Source organism: Trachemys scripta, chromosome 10, assembly GCF_013100865.1.
Source record: "Trachemys scripta elegans isolate TJP31775 chromosome 10, CAS_Tse_1.0, whole genome shotgun sequence".
In the NCBI taxonomy this organism is placed as follows: domain Eukaryota; kingdom Metazoa; phylum Chordata; order Testudines; family Emydidae; genus Trachemys; species Trachemys scripta.
In genome coordinates, this window is record NC_048307.1 from 3,050,919 (window position 1) to 3,066,778 (window position 15,860).

Consider the following 15,860-nt stretch of genomic DNA (forward strand, 5'->3'; position numbering starts at 1 on the left):
ACAGGAATGAGCTCTACTGGTTTGTGCACCCATAACTCCATCTGTCCACACTAGGGGGTTGTACAGCTTTAACTATCCAGGTTGCAAACCGATCTAGGTAAAGCTGTACCAATAGTGTGTGTAGACCAGTCCTTAGTGACTTGCCCAGGGCATTGGAGAGAGGGCTGGGATTAACCTAGCCCCCACGCTTGGCGCTCCTGTGGTGGGAGGAGGAATACCAGAATTGTGCAGTTCTCTGGCAAGATACTGAGTGTTTCTGTGGCCTCAGCCCAGCCTGCCTGCTAAATACACGCACACGGCTCGCTCCAGGAGCGTTGCTCACTAGGTGAGCAGTGCAGTTGTGCTGTTTGTTTCCCTGATGGGTGAATATTTTGTCCTGGAATAGCAGCTGGTTTGGCCTTGAACCTGCATGTTGGCAGCCAGGAGGGGAACGGTTGCCTGTAAAATAGTATTGAGCTTTTGGGGGGCATTTTGGTCCTTTGTGCTATTTTTATTAAGTGATCACAGTCAAGATGTTCTTCCTGCGGGGTTGGGGTGGGGGTATGCGCGCACACACTATAATCCAGATGAGGTTGAGCAGAACTTTCTGTCCAAGAGCTGATGTTTCAGAATGCTGTACCGTCCCCACGCATTCTCCGATTGCTTTCAGAATCGCTGTGCCGCATCAAGACCAGGGAGGGGGCTGGTGGGGGAAAGGTGAGGTCATTTGACCAAGGGGTTCCCCAGACACAGCCCCTTGAACAAGCTAGCAGTGTCTAGGGTTCCAAAGGCCCTCAGACGCCTAGGGAGGCCGTGCTGGAAGTCGGTATGTCTGGCAGGCGCTGGGGTTGGCTAGTAGCCAGTGTTCCTCCATAGTCCGTACGATATCTGTCCGGTGCATTTGGCCTGTTTGTGGCTTGACGCTTGCAGTGCTCTCCTGGGTATTTGTTTTTCCCTTTATAATGGGGACAGCCACAGTGCATCCGCCCACGTGCCTGCGGGCTCCCATTTCCCCGGCATGTGGGGAGATGGGGAGGAGCTGGCCAGCTGGGATGCTCTGTTGGGGGACCGCTCGCCAGTCTAAGGGTACGTCTAGCCTCGGCGCCGGGGGCAGCTCCCAGCCCGTGGAGATGTACCCGCGTAGCTCTCGTTCAGCTGGCACACGCTACGCATAGTGGACTGCGGTGGTCAGTGGGGCTGGCCACCCCAAGCACGGATCCAGGGGTTCCAGACAGGTTCCTCCCGCTGCTGCCTGCACTCCTACAGCTACGCTGCTGTCCTTACCACGCTGGCTGGATGGGTGCTACCATGGGTGTGTCCCCTCAGATGGGGACCACACCCCCAGCTCCACGTGCAGACGACCTACAGATGACGGTGCCCCCCTTTGAGCTCCTAGCAAGCTGCCAGTACAGCCCCCCTTGGGTGAAGTTTAGTCTCCCTCTCAGGGCTTCTCCTGCCTGCACTGGCCCGTCCTCTCCCCTTCCGCTAACCCATGTGTCGTCTCCTCCCCCTCTAGGTGGATTTACTGAAGCAACTAAAAAGAGAATCCTGGACATGTTGGGCTTCCAGAGCATGGATCTAGAGAAGAGCATGTGGTACGTTGCTCAGGCCCGTCGGTTCCCAGGGCTGCTGTCCGGCAGCTGTGGATTCGAGTGCTTCCCCTGGGCAGCGCTGAGCAGTCACGGAGCCCAGCCGGCCTGCTGCGTCCTAGTCCTTCTGTTCGCTCTTGTTTGTGGGGTGGTACCAGCACATCCCAGGAGCCTGCTGCACCTCGTGTGTGTGTCTGTGGCATTTGTCTGATCCCCCTGTAGTGGAGCACCTCGTCCCCTGAGGCAGGGCAGGGCTGTATCCCCCTTGTACGGATGGGGCCAGGCAGCACAGAGAGACTGAGTGATCTGCTCCAGGTATGTCACGGGGAGTCTGGGTCTCCTGCATTGCAAGCTAGTGCCCTAACCACGAGGCCTTTCTTCTCTGTCTAACCCACCAATCCTCTGTTTTAGCCACTGCTTCCATAGTGACAACCCTTCCTCCGAAGCGCGCAGGTTCCGTGCCCACTGGACTCGTTGGCAGCAGGTGCTTGGCATGAAGGCATCTCATGCCTACGCCCCAAGAGCCTCCATGTATCTCCCCCGCCCCTCTCCTGTGAAAGGCTTGGTGCCTCGGTCCAGCGGGCAGGCGTCCCGGCGTCATTTTGAACCTGGTCTCCAGGCACCCCTCTGTTAGCACCTTCTTGCACTGGGGTGCTACTCGCCTTGTCTTGTGGTGGCTGCTGGCTAATGGGCTAGTGGTTCAGTTCATTTCTAGCAGCCTCGGTAGCCCTTCAAAGCTCTGGCAAAATGTGCTTCATAACTTTTCTAAGCGTCGTCTGGGAAAGCCTCAGAGGTGGATCCAAGCACCTGTGTGTAGATTCTCTCTAAAGGCTCCTTAACGGCAAGATAATGGAAAGTCCTGCCCTGGTGCTGATGTTCTAGCAGCTGCGTCCTAACACCCAAACTCTGAGTCCACGGAGTCGTCTGGCTCTGAGGATCCTTCCTTCACTGGTGTGACCACAACTCCAGCTGATGGCAAAAGGCTTCTCATCCGGGGCTGGATCAGTCCAGCCACGCCACTTGTGATTCTCTAGCGCAGGGGTTCTCAAACGGTTGTACTGGTGACCCCCTTTCACACAGCAAGCCTCTGAGTGCGACCCCCCCCCTTATACATTAAAAACACGTTTATATATTTAACCCCATTATAAATGCTGGAGGCAAAGCAGGGTTTGGGGTGGAGGCTGACAGCTCGCGACCCCCCCATGAAATAATCTCGTGACCCCCTGAGGGGTCCTGACCCCCAGTTTGAGAACCCCTGCTCGAGCGGGTAAAACACTGGGGGGCGGAGGAACTCTCTTGCATTCAGAGGGTGCAGTCGTTAGACGGGTAGCCTGGGATTTGGGAGACTCTGCTCTGCCATAGACGCCTGTGTGACCTTGGGCAAGTCACTTAGCCTCTCTGTGCTGCCATTCCCATTTATGCCATGGGGACAACAGCCCTGCCTGCCTCACGGGGTGCTGTGTGGGTAAATACGTCCGATACTGAGGTGCTCAGACACTCTGGTGATTGGGGGGGCCAGCTGAGGAACTCAGACAGCACCCAGAAAGGAAATATCTCCATAATATGGCAAGCTCTGTTTTACGTACCTAAAACACACAGTTCTTACTGCAGATAACCGGTATCTCTCTCGTCTATCAGTCCATGTCCTCTTAGTGGGATCTAGTCTCTCCCCATCCATTTGAGCCTGTTATCCACATAATGACCCAGTCCCTGGCATAGAACAGGACCTGCTGTGTGACACACAGCTTAGGGGAAGTCATGGGTGGCCTTTGGGGGGTCTCTCGTCTTTCCTGTCTTGCTTGGAAACTTGCCTACGTCCTTATTAATTAAATGCCAACTTTCTGTAGCCATTGGCCCAAGCCAAAAAGACTTGGTGGGGATGGAATAGCGGCTGCCCAGCACTTTGGAGTAGGAAGCTGGGTGTCCTCTGGTTCCAAAAAGGTTGGTTGCATTAACCAGCGACTGGATGAAATGGAAAGTCCCGTGTATCAGCTCTGAAAGCAAATGGGGATTTGGAGATCTGCTTCCTTAGTTGTATTAGTAACTATCCCATGGCTCACGTCTGCTCCTGCTGTGTGTTTCTCCTAGTGAAGGAAACGGTGCATTTCCAGGCTCTGAAATCTATCGCATGGTCGAGCAAATCAATGGCCAGTTAAAAGAGAGCATTGCGAAAGTCCTGGAGGAAGAAAGGTAACTGGGTGCTGTGGGGGCTGGAAGCTGGGCTCTGTACCCTACCCTAGTCTCCTGGCTCATGTCGAGGAGTGCTGGAGTCTGGGTGCTGGGAGCCAACCCAAAGGGTTGGGTTGTCTGTGGGCAGGGGGTTACTGGAGCTCCTGTCTGGACTCTGCTAGGTCTAGCTTTTGGCCAGCGGTGTGCAGAATCAGTGACTCCTCCCAGGCTCCTTGGCTGATTTCAGTGTCTCTCTTCCTGCCCGGCCTCCACCCTTCAGGGTCCTTGTCCCAATCTCCCCTTTCCACTGCATGCACACATACCCCGGCCCCTCCAGCTCTAGCCCCCTCTGCATTCGAGTCAGGCTTATTCTTCCTGGGCGCATGGGGGAGACATGCTGCTTGCTCTCAGTTTCTGTGTCCAGCACCACAGCCTCCCCCAGCCGCCGTGGGGAGCAATTTCAGGGAAAGTCCTGCTAAGCCCTTGCAGCCTCAGGACGGGGCATGCTCGGGTGCGCTGTGGGGATAGTGCATGTACAGTCCAGTTGCACTAGGAGCTGTGTGGGGATGGAGCATGCTCAGTACAGATGGAAGCTTTGGAGAATGTAGCTGCCAAACTCTAACAAGTCTCTACCGAGCATGTGCAAACTGGGATGATTTTATTTTTTCATAGGCTTATAATTTGGCCAAACTTGGGTAGTTTTTCACAGGAATGGCAAAAGGCACTGCCCTGACACCAGGGCAACACCCCTGCCACATTTCAAATTCCTGCCCCAAAGCCTGGGGGTGCTGGAGCTTCTCAAGGAAAAAGGTGGTCAGATTATTATTTTTTTTAACCCAGCTTAACGTATTTTCCCCTACTCATGTACTACAAACAGCTGAACCCTTTTCACTAAAACTTTAACATAAAAACTCAGCCTAAGGCAGACGCCTGGCATGGGAAACTTTGGCCCAAAGAAGCTAGTGTTTGGCAAAGTTATAAGCAAGTGGAAAGTGTTGGACAACTCTCAAGTAGAGATGTTGCTGTCAGGCCTGTCCGTAGTCCAGTTCTCTGGCGATTTTGTTATGGGGCTCCCCCACCGGGGTTAGCTGTCGCTGGTGAGACCTGCTAGGGGGAGAGGCGTAGTTACAAAACAACTAACCTGGTGTTTCTGGGGTGGGGTCCATTTGTCTGTCTCTCTCATGTCAGCGCCATCAAGGGCTGGTTCAGCCCGTACCACAGGAAGCACCAGTTCGCTAACCCGCGCAACCTGGAGAACTTCGGCACCAAGGTGTTGAAGTACGTGGGGCTCCCTTGGTCCGCTTTTGGGGGTGGGGTACGCAGGAGTCTCTTGTGATGGGCTCCTGGGAAGGGGAACGGAAGCGAGTGCTCGCCTTCCCGGGGCTCTTCTCCGAGGTGGAGTGAAGGCCTTGTGCCACGAGCGAGGCCTTCGCCCGCGAGTTCCCCACCGAGCAGGAATCTGAACTCAGCCCTGTGTGAACCTCCGCCGGGCATGGAGCCGAGAGAAGCAGTATGGGCCAGCCCTGGGGAGGGCATGCAGGGAGGGAGCGCCATGTGCCCTGGGAAGGCAGTGCCCAAACCAAGTTGCCTGTGTTGCTGAGAGCCAGGGTTGGTCTCTCACAAGCCTGAACCTTGATCCCCCCCACCCCAACCCTTCTCTCTGTCTGCGGGGGGAAGGGGCAGCTTCCCTCAGCCCCTTTGGGGAGGACGCATCCAAAGCGGCAGCCCTAACTTGAGCTGAATCCTGGCCGCTGAGTGTTGTCAGGGCCCAGGGGCTCCCGGTGCAGTGCTCACAGCAGCGGCCTGCTGCTCTCCTGTGGCTAGGAGCCAGTGGCCTCTTCCTAGCCGCTAGAGGTCCCTGGGTCTCTTGACGTGGCAATGACGTGTCGGCAGGTGACACTCCCACAAAGCCCCGTCCTGCCTTCCTGGGGCCGGTGGGGCAGGGGGCCGGTTACATACCAGGCAGTTCGTTCTAAAATGATGGGAGGAGGGCTGGGCCGGGAGCTGAGACCGGGGTCCTAGGCCTGGCTCTGCCCTAAGCTTCCCAAGTGACTTTGGACCAACCCCTGCCCCCCCCCCCCCCGGCTCGGCTGCCCCTCTGTAAAGCAGGGAGGAAGAGGAGGGCCTTCCACCCAGGGGTCTTGTGGGCCTTACGGGGCACCATCAACTTCCAAAAGAGTGTTGGGGTCTGGGCCTGCCCCGGAGCCCCCGCCGGTCGCCATGGCGATGCAGTTGCGCCCCCCCCCCCCCGCTATGTTGAAAGGACTCTGTCACTATGGCTGGGGGGTGTTGGGAGGAGCTCACAGAACGGAGCTTTCACCTGTACCCGGAGCGCTGTGCAGAGCAGAGCCTAGGTCCATGGGGAGATCTTTCCATGACAGGCGCTTGGCTGGTGATGATAGGTGTGATGCTGTGGGGTTTGTCTGGTCGATGGTGCCCCTCTGACTGACTCAGAGTCCCATGGCGACGAGCCCCGTGGTAATGGTTGTTAATCAGCCTGCACCCCTGCAAACGCCGCAGGCTCCAGGCTCTGACGCACTGCCACCTTCTGCCGCCAGGGTCCACGAGGACTGGGAGAACTTCATCCAGAACTTCCGCTCCCAGCTGGAGAGCATCTACTTCCCCGACACGGTGGAGGAGTGGATGGAGGAGAACGTCAATCCCTACATGGACCGGCTGCGGGAGTTCGTCCGGGACTACAGGGAGATCATCCGCCTGAACGCCAAGCCCAAGGCCCTGTAGGGACAGGAGCCCAGGCTGGTTCGCTGCAGCTAGGAGCCCAATTTCACCGCACAGTGAGCTTGAGCTGCCAGGAACGTGGGGACTCTGGCCGGAGCTTATTTCCCCTCGTCGTAGTCCATTAGCACCCCCAGGCCAGTCTTGCTTCCTGGCTCCCTCTCTGCAGAGGTAGCCACTGGACCTCTCTGTTCCAACCCCTCTTCCCACTAGTTCCTAAAATCATCTTGAAAAGCGTGAACAAGGCCATGGGGAGCCTCTGGGATTGGCCAGCTGCTAATGTCTTGGGCTTGGCGCTGCAGTGGTTCTGAGCAGGCCATCCCAGACAGAGGTGCAGCCAGCGAGTCGTTGGCCATCTGAGCTGTGAGCCCTGTGGCTGCAATGCGTTCTCCAGCCTCAGAGCTGTGCCCTGTCCCTGCGTGCCCAGGATCATGCCGTCACTGCGGCTCCCCCAGGAGAGGTGAGATGGGGCTGGCTTGCCTTTCAGCCCCCATCCATGCTTGTCGGGGAGCCCATGGCTCTGGCAGCGCAGACCTGCTCTGTGGATCCCTCTTCTTCGTGGGACCAGGTAGGAAAGCCATGCCCACCTTCCTCGAGGGGCCCAGGGTGGGTCTGTCCCCATCCTGGCGCTCCACAAAGCCGTAACAAGGGGAGATGTTTGGGCCTTCCCGGGAAAGCTCTCCCTGCGGTGACCAGCTCGTTTGGGACTGAGACCCCCGTCCGCCTGCTGATGACCCGAAGTGCTGGTGTGTCTGAATGGAACTGCATGAGATGGAGCCTCTCCTCGTGGGCAGCCTTGTGGGGGAGCTGGGTCTCTGCCGACACTCCGGCCACTTGGGGAAGAGCGGCGCCTTGAGTGTAGACTGGGGAGCGGGTGTCACACGAGGTCTTGTGCTCTTTGCACTAGTCACAGATTGGTGACCCATCGGTGAATCTGTGCCCTCCGTGCCAGTGAGGTGACGGGGGCGCTGTCTAGTGCTCACACTGGCCCCGTAGCAATGGTGAATTCTGGAGATGACTTGCTTAGGCTTCGGGCTGTTTGGAGCAGGGCTTTCCAAAGGGCTTGGAGCTGGCCTCGCTCCTGCCAGCCGAGTCGCTGGTAAAACATCCCCTGACTGCAGCAAGTGCAGAGTCCCACACCGAGCGCTGCTGAAAACTCACCCTTAGTGTTTGTCTGCACTGCCGTCAGAGGTGTCATTGGAGCTCGGGCTCTAATCTAGCCAGCGTGGCTAAAAGCAGCGGCGAAGCTGCAGTGAGGTGGGCTAGCAACGTGAGTACGTAGCCAGCAGTCTGGACCGGCGTGTACAGCCGGTGCGGAAGCCATTCTGCCGTGGCCACACTAGCGAGGTCAAAGCGAATTCCCATAATCCTGCCTGAGCTGCAGTGGCTTCTCCGATGGCAGTGTAGACCTACCCTGAGCTGGTGGGATCTATTTTGGACGCTGAGATCGGATGCCCACGATCTGTTTCCTTCTGGAGATGTGGATCTTAACACGCCAGGTGAGTCCCTGGGGAGAGCCGCTACTCTTCTGCACCAGGGCTCCCCCATGCAGGACCCCGGGAAATGTTGAGTGTTATTGTCCACTGCCGTCTGGGGAAGGGTTAGGCAAATGCTGAACGATTCCTGCTTTAGGAGGCTCCTCCAGGGACAATGCTGCCAAACGGGCTTGCAGGGGGCAGGGTCTTGTTTTGGCAAATAAATGCCCCAGAGCAGGAGCCTTCTTTCTATTGGGGATGGTGACAGACCCTGGGCCTTACAGTGGGACACAAATTAGAGACACTAATGGGTATCAGAGGGCTCAGAACATGCTGGGGGTCGGCCTGTGGACAGGGCCTGGGGGTTGGCCTGTGGGCTCTAAATCCACCTGGAGCTGGGAGTTCGCGCTGCATTGGTGGGACTGACAAAAACCCAATGTGTGAGCTCCCCCTGCTGGTTCCTCAGCAGCGCTGGATGCAGATGCTTCCCCAGACTGTGGTAAAACTGATGCTGGTGCAAGAGCCAATGTTTTGGCCTAATTCATGTGCAGTAACTTGGTGTAGCAGCAGTCTCTGCAAGCAGCCGTATTAATATCGGTTCCATCTGAGAGGGCAGGGGACTCTGGTGGCTTCTGATCTGGGGAGTAAAGGGCAAGGCCAGGGTGGGAGACCCTGATCTCAAACATCTGACCTTGCAAGCAGTGGGGTTACAATCCAAAGTGAAGTGTGCGATGTATGGTGTCCTGCCCCAGCCCTCCCTCCCCCCCAGTCGCAGGGCTGGGGTCCCTCGCAGGTTCTCGCTGTGGGCTGTAGTACAGCGGATGTTTCATTTCCCCAGGGAAGGGGGCAGATACTGTGCAATAACCCAGGCTTCTCTCGCATTGCCGCTGTCTCTGCACTAGCTGATGTTGCTGTAATACAGTGAGTGACACTTGGGTCCCATGACTACATGGCGAGGACTCCCGTTTGCCAGTGGATCTATTTGGTTTAATATATTGAGCCTAATTTGTTTTTGTACTGTATAGAAAGCTCATGTAATACCGACTTCCACAATAAAGTATTTTCCTAAGAAACGCAGCAAATGGTCACTTGTGGCCAGAGTCCCTCTTACCGATTCTACTGCCCCGTCCGGGCCGCTTCCTTCTCTCTGGGAACAGTCCCTGGGCTGAGGACGGGGCAGCGGGTTGGTGCTAAACAGGCATTTCTCCCAGGGGAGCCTTGGTTCAAACCCCAGTTGGGCTGCAGGCTGAAAGGGTGGGGAAGGGCGACAGCGTGGAGTTCAGCACAACCTAGCCGCCCGAGTGGGTACGCAGGGTCCCAGGTGGGCTTGAACTTGTGCTGCTGAGACTTGGCTGCTCTGGTGCTCCCCTAAGCCATCTGTCATTGAGTTAGTGTGTCCCCGTGTGCTGCAATCACCCCTCTGGCTGCAGCATTGACGGACACGGCTCTGGTCCACCAGCCAACTCCCCTGCTCTTGGCCAGGATGGCAGGCTCCAGGCCCAGGGTCAGACTGGCTGTGGATGCTGCTGTCATGGATGGGAGCTGTGCACGGGGATCCTGAAACAGCAAAAGGTGCGTCAGCAACAGAGTTATGGGTGGAGGCTGGGCTGGCAGGGGGCTGTGGGTTGGGACTGAGGGGCACTGGCAGAGCTGGGGGGGAGCCCGGGGCTGGGATAGCAGGAGGCTGTGGGTCGGGACTGATGGGCACTGGCAGAGCTGGGGGGGGAGCCCGGGGCTGGGATAGCAGGAGGCTGTGGGTCGGGACTGATGGGCACTGGCAGAGCTGGGGGAGGAGCCCGGGGCTGTGGGTCGGGACTGATGGGCACTGGCAGAGCTGGGGGGGGGGGGCCGGGGCCGGGGGGCGGGGCCGGATGGGCACTGGCTGAGCTGCGGGGAGCCCAGGGCTGAGGTAGCAGCAGGCTGTGGGTTGGGATTGAGGGACACTGGCAGAGCTGGGGGAGACCAGGGCTGGGATAGCAGGGGAGTTGCAGGCCAGGATTGAGGGGTGTTAGTAGAAGTATGATACACCTGTCCAGGCTTTGCCTGTCTCTGACCCAGCCCATATATTTGTTCATCACTTTCCGGAGCCCTTCCAGCAGCCCCCTCTAACTGTGAATGGGGGAGGCTCCCCCAAGGCCACCTGCTCAGCCCATGTGCAGCTGAATCTGTTCCCTGCTGACGTGATTCACACAGCTCCGGTCCAAGGGTGCTGCGGATGGAAACCATCTATTTGGTGTTTGTTACAACATGAAGCCTGGGGGGTGTGCCCCTAGTTCCAGCCCCCCTGCTCCTGCCCCCCGGGAAGCTGCAAGGCTTGGCTGTGATGAGCTGGATGGATTTTTCAGCCAAGAGGTGGCGCTGTTCTCTCTCCATGGACGCCAGCAAGGTGCTTCCCAGGTGCCTGAAAGCTGGGGGCCTCTGAGCTCCTTTGCCAAGCGCCCGCGGCGCAATGGGAGCTTGGAAAGGCTGCGGCGTGGCCACCTGGCAAAGCTTGGGACGTGTCGGCGTTGACACGCAGCCACTGCTCTCCTGGCTGGACCAGGCGCTTCGTAGCCGTCTCTTCGAAGCCTGGCGGCCTTGCTGCTCAGGTACTGCCTCCTGCCTGCGCCGTGAGAAAACTGGGGTGCTCCTGGGAGTGGGCCGACCTCGGGCGCTGCTCTGGGGATGCCTGGGGTGACCCAGAGCGGATGTGTAACCTGGAGTGGGGGGCACGGGACTGAGCCACGAGGCTGTTTGCAAAGCCCTGCATGTGCTAACGCCATCAGCGGAATTGGCTCTAGAGAGAACGGGTGGAGGGGTTTCAGCTTGGGGTGAGGGGGTGCAGAAAAGCCCCTATTTAAAAGGGGGGCAGCAGATCAGCGTCTCTAGGCTCCCTGCAGCACTCACTATCCTGGCTGACAGCACATCAGGGTGTAGGAAGTGAGAGGCCCAGCCCCTGTCCGCTGGCCGGTGGGCTTTAGCTCGCTCTCCTCCCCTTGATGCCTGAGCCCTGCTTAGTTGAAGCACCCAGAGGCAGAGGTAGGTGTAGCTTTTGTTTAAAGGCCTGGGCTGCAAAAAACAGCCAGATCTTTGTTACTCTGGGCCGTGCAGGCCTCCGTGCTGAGGGAACCGTCATCTTCTCTGGGGAGAGAACTGTCTCTCGGGCAGGGAATCCCTTCCAAGGGCAGCCTGCCCTGCCTCTGGGTCCAGGGGACGTATCCAACAGCAACAATAGGAAGACAGGGGAGGGATGTGCCAATCCAGCCCAGGGCAGAACCAGGCCTTAACAGCTGCAGCCAGGAGCGGGGGGCGGGCAGGGGAGAGCCGGGGGCACTCTGTGGCAAGGTCACAAGGAGAGCGCTCCCGGTTTATCATCCCTGCTTGGCACCTGGGGGCAGGAGAGAGCAGCCCTTGCTCCAGAACGACTGTACACTGGATGAAATGGGAACCCAAGGCTCTAATTCCCCAGCCCCCTCGTTGTGGGAGGTGGAGGAGGGCAGCAGATTGCTGTGGGTCAGTTCTGGGCACTGAACAGGCCTGTAACAGCAGCGAGGGAGCCCCCCGAACCCCCTGCTCTCTACCAACATGCTTCCAACCCCCTCGACTGCTGCGTATTCCGGGCAAGGCCAATGCGGGAGTGAGCTGCCTGCAGTCCATGGCACTAGCCTGCCCCTGGCTTGCCAGCCCTGCCTTTGCTGCTGGGCTGGGAAAGGCGGATAAGCAGGACGGGGGAGACGCTGACCTGGATCCGTGGCCCTGGAGGCCTGTAAGGAGGCGGAGTCCTTCTCTGCTTAGTCCTAGGCGAGTACCATGGCTGTGGGATCCTGCCATGTGGGGAGCAGAGCCCGGTCTCTCTTCTCACACTCAATGGCGCTGGTGAGAATTCGCCCTGTGCTTGCTCTGCTTGTAGCCAACAGCCAGGCAGGTGCCCCCCTCCACAGCTTCCACCACCCAGTTACTGTTTGCAGAATGACCCCAACACCCCTCATCCCAAATTTCCCCAAAATGGCCTCTCCTGGAACACTCTCGGCGGTAATTCGCTTTGCTGCTCCTTTAAAGAGACCGAACCTGCAGCTTGGTATCGTGGCTGGAGTTAACAAGCGCATCAACTCAGTCAAAGCCCTGGGCTGGGTGAGAGAAAATGTACAACCAATGTATTTAATGAGAGAGAGAGAGAGGTTGTAAGTGAGTTCCAGTCTAGGGGATAAAGCTAGAATGGGTTACAAACAAACCCTAGCTCTTGGGTCAGGAGGATCCCTGCCTGTGGTCAGTGATTGCATCATCACTGAAATGCAGCTGCTTCTTGGGAGGAGGAAGCCCTCTAACAGCTCCCAGCATCTGTGCATGGCAGCTTAGGGCTGGAAATGAAGCTTCCCGAAGAACGGCCTAACCTGTGTGGGTTTTACAAAGCCCTGCATCGCATACACAGAGTAGCCGGGAGGTTTGTCTTTTGTTGTAGGTAACAGTGCGGATGTTGGGATGTTTCTGAAACCAGCTGAGGGGAGGATCCAAAACAAAGGTGGCTTTGATTGGGCCGGAGCAGGGCACAGCTGCTCCAGTGAGGTGCACTTGGAGAGAGCAGGGCTGGAGAGAGCTTTCAAGTGACTGGGGGCTGCAAAGGACAAAAGAAATAGGAGTCGCCCCCATGCAGTCCTGCTATACATATATTCCCATTGATCACACAGGCAGCCTCTGCCAAGGGTCTTTCCTTGCCATCAGTGGGAGTTGGTCAGGACAGGACTGGCGCCAGTATTGTGCCTGTATGTCTAGGTGTGGGGAGCAGGGAAAGGTGAGATGTCCCAGTCATCAGCTGCTGCTGCTTTTGCTTGGAACATTTCAGTCTCTTCCCGAGAACCTGGAGAGGAGGAGATCGCACGGAATCATGCCGGATTCCCGCTTTCTGCCCTCCGTGCAATGCCCCTGAGATCTGCTTGAGCTGAGACAGCTCCCGCCCTGCGGCAGGATGCAGGGTTTGGAGCGGAGCAGGACGTGTCAAGTGATGTGCAACTGAGCAATGAAAACCTGCCCGTGGCTCTAGCTCTGGCCTGTGACCCAGGGATGCTGATGGAAGTAGTTGACGGTAATAAAAGGGGCCAAGGGCAGCTTTGCATGGGATGGAGGGGTCCAGGTGTCAAAGAAGGAAGGAGGCAGATATTCCCCAGCTAAGGCCAGCGGCCATTCAGACCTGGAAGCACTGCCAGGAGCTGTATGCATCAAGCCTGTGGACAGCAGAACAGAGGCATTGCTGCAGCTGGCAATGGAGTGAGGTGCTAATCCAGGAACACAGCCCCCGTGTGAGTGGTATCCTTGTTCCCTTGGCCGTCTGGGCCGTTCAGCGTTCCCGCCATGCACAGCTGTGGGCTGACGGAGGCAGCAGAAGTGCCAACTACAGCAGGAAGAGGATTCGACGCAGCACACCTGCTCCAAGTGCCTGCTTTGCTGAGCGTGTGAAATGCCCCATACACCCAGGCCTGTGCCCTCTTCCAGCTGTCCTGGCCCTTTAAGGACAACAGCATGCCAGGGCTAGGATGGAAATCTGCATTCTGCAGCTAAAGAGGGAGGAGCCTGTTTAAAACTGGCCAGCTGAGGCTGGGAGCTGAATAAACAAGGCTCTGCCACCAGTTTCTGCTGCTTAAGCTTTTTCCTTGTTCTCTAATATGCTGGGAACTAGCTGGATTTCGGCTCTGCCCAGTGGGGGCAGGGGGCAGACGTCCATGTGCCCATCTCCATTGGCATTGCTAGGAACTGTACATGTGAGTTAGAAAAGGCTGCTGGGGGGGGGGGGGGATTTAGCAGACCTCAGCCATGGTTGTGCCAGTTCGGCTGGCAGGATGTGCACAGACAGAGCCTGACTTCCCAAGGTGCTGAGCACGCGTCGCTCCTGCTGATTTCAGCTGAGGGGCTGGGCCCCTCTGAGCATCACCCCCGTAGGGCATCACAGAGGATTGTCCGATCCTGTCGCAGTGCATGAACCGGCCCTTCACGTCGTCCCCCAGCTGGAGATGGAGGGGGACAGAGCCTGCCATGTGCTTTTCTATAGCTCCATCGCTGTGCCCTCGCAACAGAGTGTCAGCGCCCCAGCCTTGCCTTCCACGCTCACAGCTGGGAGTAGCGCCTGGGCGTGGAGGGAGCCCTGTGTTAAGAGAGTCCGTCCCTTATGAGTTGCAGGCCCCCAAGCTGCCTTAAGATGGGGCCGGGCAACTGCCTCCCGCTCCTACCCCAGTGCTGCAGAGGCTGGGCTGGCTCGTCAGTTGCCGAGTCAGAGCCACCCCCCTTCCCCCTAAAAATCCTGTTGCTTGTGCCAGCTCTGCGTCCTGCTGACACGAGATCCCGGAGTTGGAAATGCAAACGGTCACAGCCTTGCTCTGGTTGTTAAAGCCAAAGGGAGATGGGTTTCCAGTCAAATGCATCTGTCACCACCCCACAAGAGCAGGACCGGTTGTTGAGGGCTGGTGCCAGGGAGCAGAGGCCCCAGGGAGATGGAGGAAACTGATTAGGTCTGAAATTCTCACATTCAATCTGTGATGCTCAGGGCTGGCCCTAGACCACATGGCGCCCCAGGCGAGGAGCATCTTCGTTCCCACCACCCTCAATTTGTTAAACTTTTGAATACTTTATTTTTTTTATTGCATTTGTAGCCCATTTCCTTGACTGACTGGCAACACCCCACCCCTGGCATACCCGTGAGGGCCTGGCTGACAATGTTCTAGGAGGTTCGAGGAAAATGTAGTTCTCAGAAAGTCTGGAAGATTCCATGAGATTCTACGAAGGTCCAGAACATTCTAGGAGGTTCATGTTAAAATGAATCCACACCCAGAACACCAGGAACATTTTACTTCAAACATTCTATTTTCCCTTTTGTGGCTAACAACCCAAGCCCAGCACCCCAGGTGGGAAGCGGTCAGAGACTCGCCCACTCGCTGTGCCGTGCCCAGTGGGCAAAATTTCCCTTTAAGCACGAATCTTGTTGCTGGAAATCTCTTCCTGGGAGAGGCGACTAGCATCTAAATCAAAGCCATGTGCAACTGCTAACTGTGAAAGGGATATGGCCAGCTAGGCTAGAGGTGGCACTTGGAAGTGTGCAAATGTGAGCTGGAGCGAAAGGTTTTCATGATTTGTTTACCTGTCAGTGAAAACAGGCCAATATCCAAGCTGCCTTCTGAGGCGTCAGCGCCCAGACCCAAAAGCAGTGCTGGGCTGGTGCAGGGGAAGGTGAAACTGGCCAGCCTGGGAGAGTGATGTGCTCCCAGGGGCACAGCATCGCTGGGGAAAGGCAACGAGAACATTAGCATTCTTTCTGTTCCAATAATGCAAGGTGTATCTAACAACGCGGAGGAACGTGCTGTGTGTCCCATTAAAGCCTGCCGCGTGAAAGCCAGACTACAGCCTGAAATGCCAGCTGGCGCTCAAACAGCCTCTGATCATAGTGTGAGACAGAGGAAACAGGATAATGAGGAGTGAATTTTCATATTTCAAATGTTACTAAAAACATGTCCTAACGGAAAATGAACCCTCTTTCGTCCGCCTTCGTCTACTTTTAATCTATAATCCATGCACTGGGCACGCTTCCCACCCAGTATGTGCTCTGCTTCCTTTCCATAAGGGCAGCCTCCTTCACTGGTATTTATCTAGCTTTGAGGCGGAATAAATATTATAATGAATTTCTGATTTGTATTTTAAGGCACATTGTCAGCTAAAAACTCCTGTATTGGGACCAAGCACATTTTGTTATCCATGTTACTAAAACCACCTTAAGGACATAAGAACAGCCAGACTGGGTCAGACCAAAGGTCCATCTAGCCCAGTATCCTGTCTTCCAACTTTGGCCAATGCCAGGTGCCCCAGAGGGGATGAACAGAACAGGGAATCATCAAATGATCCATCCCCTGTCGCCCATTCCCAGCTTCTGACACCTTGGATTGTTAGAAGTGAA

At 56.8% G+C, this 15,860-nt stretch overlaps 1 protein-coding gene across 1 annotated transcript in view; it reads left to right on the forward strand.

The window, feature by feature from the left end:
* Positions 1–9,025, forward strand: part of LOC117884042 (hexosaminidase D-like) — a 31,246-nt gene extending 22,221 nt beyond the window's left edge. Inside the window, exons 14-17 of the mRNA XM_034784095.1 lie at positions 1,496–1,574; positions 3,657–3,758; positions 4,926–5,015; positions 6,296–9,025. Of these exons, the coding sequence (XP_034639986.1) occupies positions 1,496–1,574; positions 3,657–3,758; positions 4,926–5,015; positions 6,296–6,479 (455 nt within the window). The 3' untranslated portion in view covers positions 6,480–9,025. The remainder of the gene's footprint in view (positions 1–1,495; positions 1,575–3,656; positions 3,759–4,925; positions 5,016–6,295) is intronic.
* Positions 9,026–15,860: the final 6,835 nt, after the last annotated feature.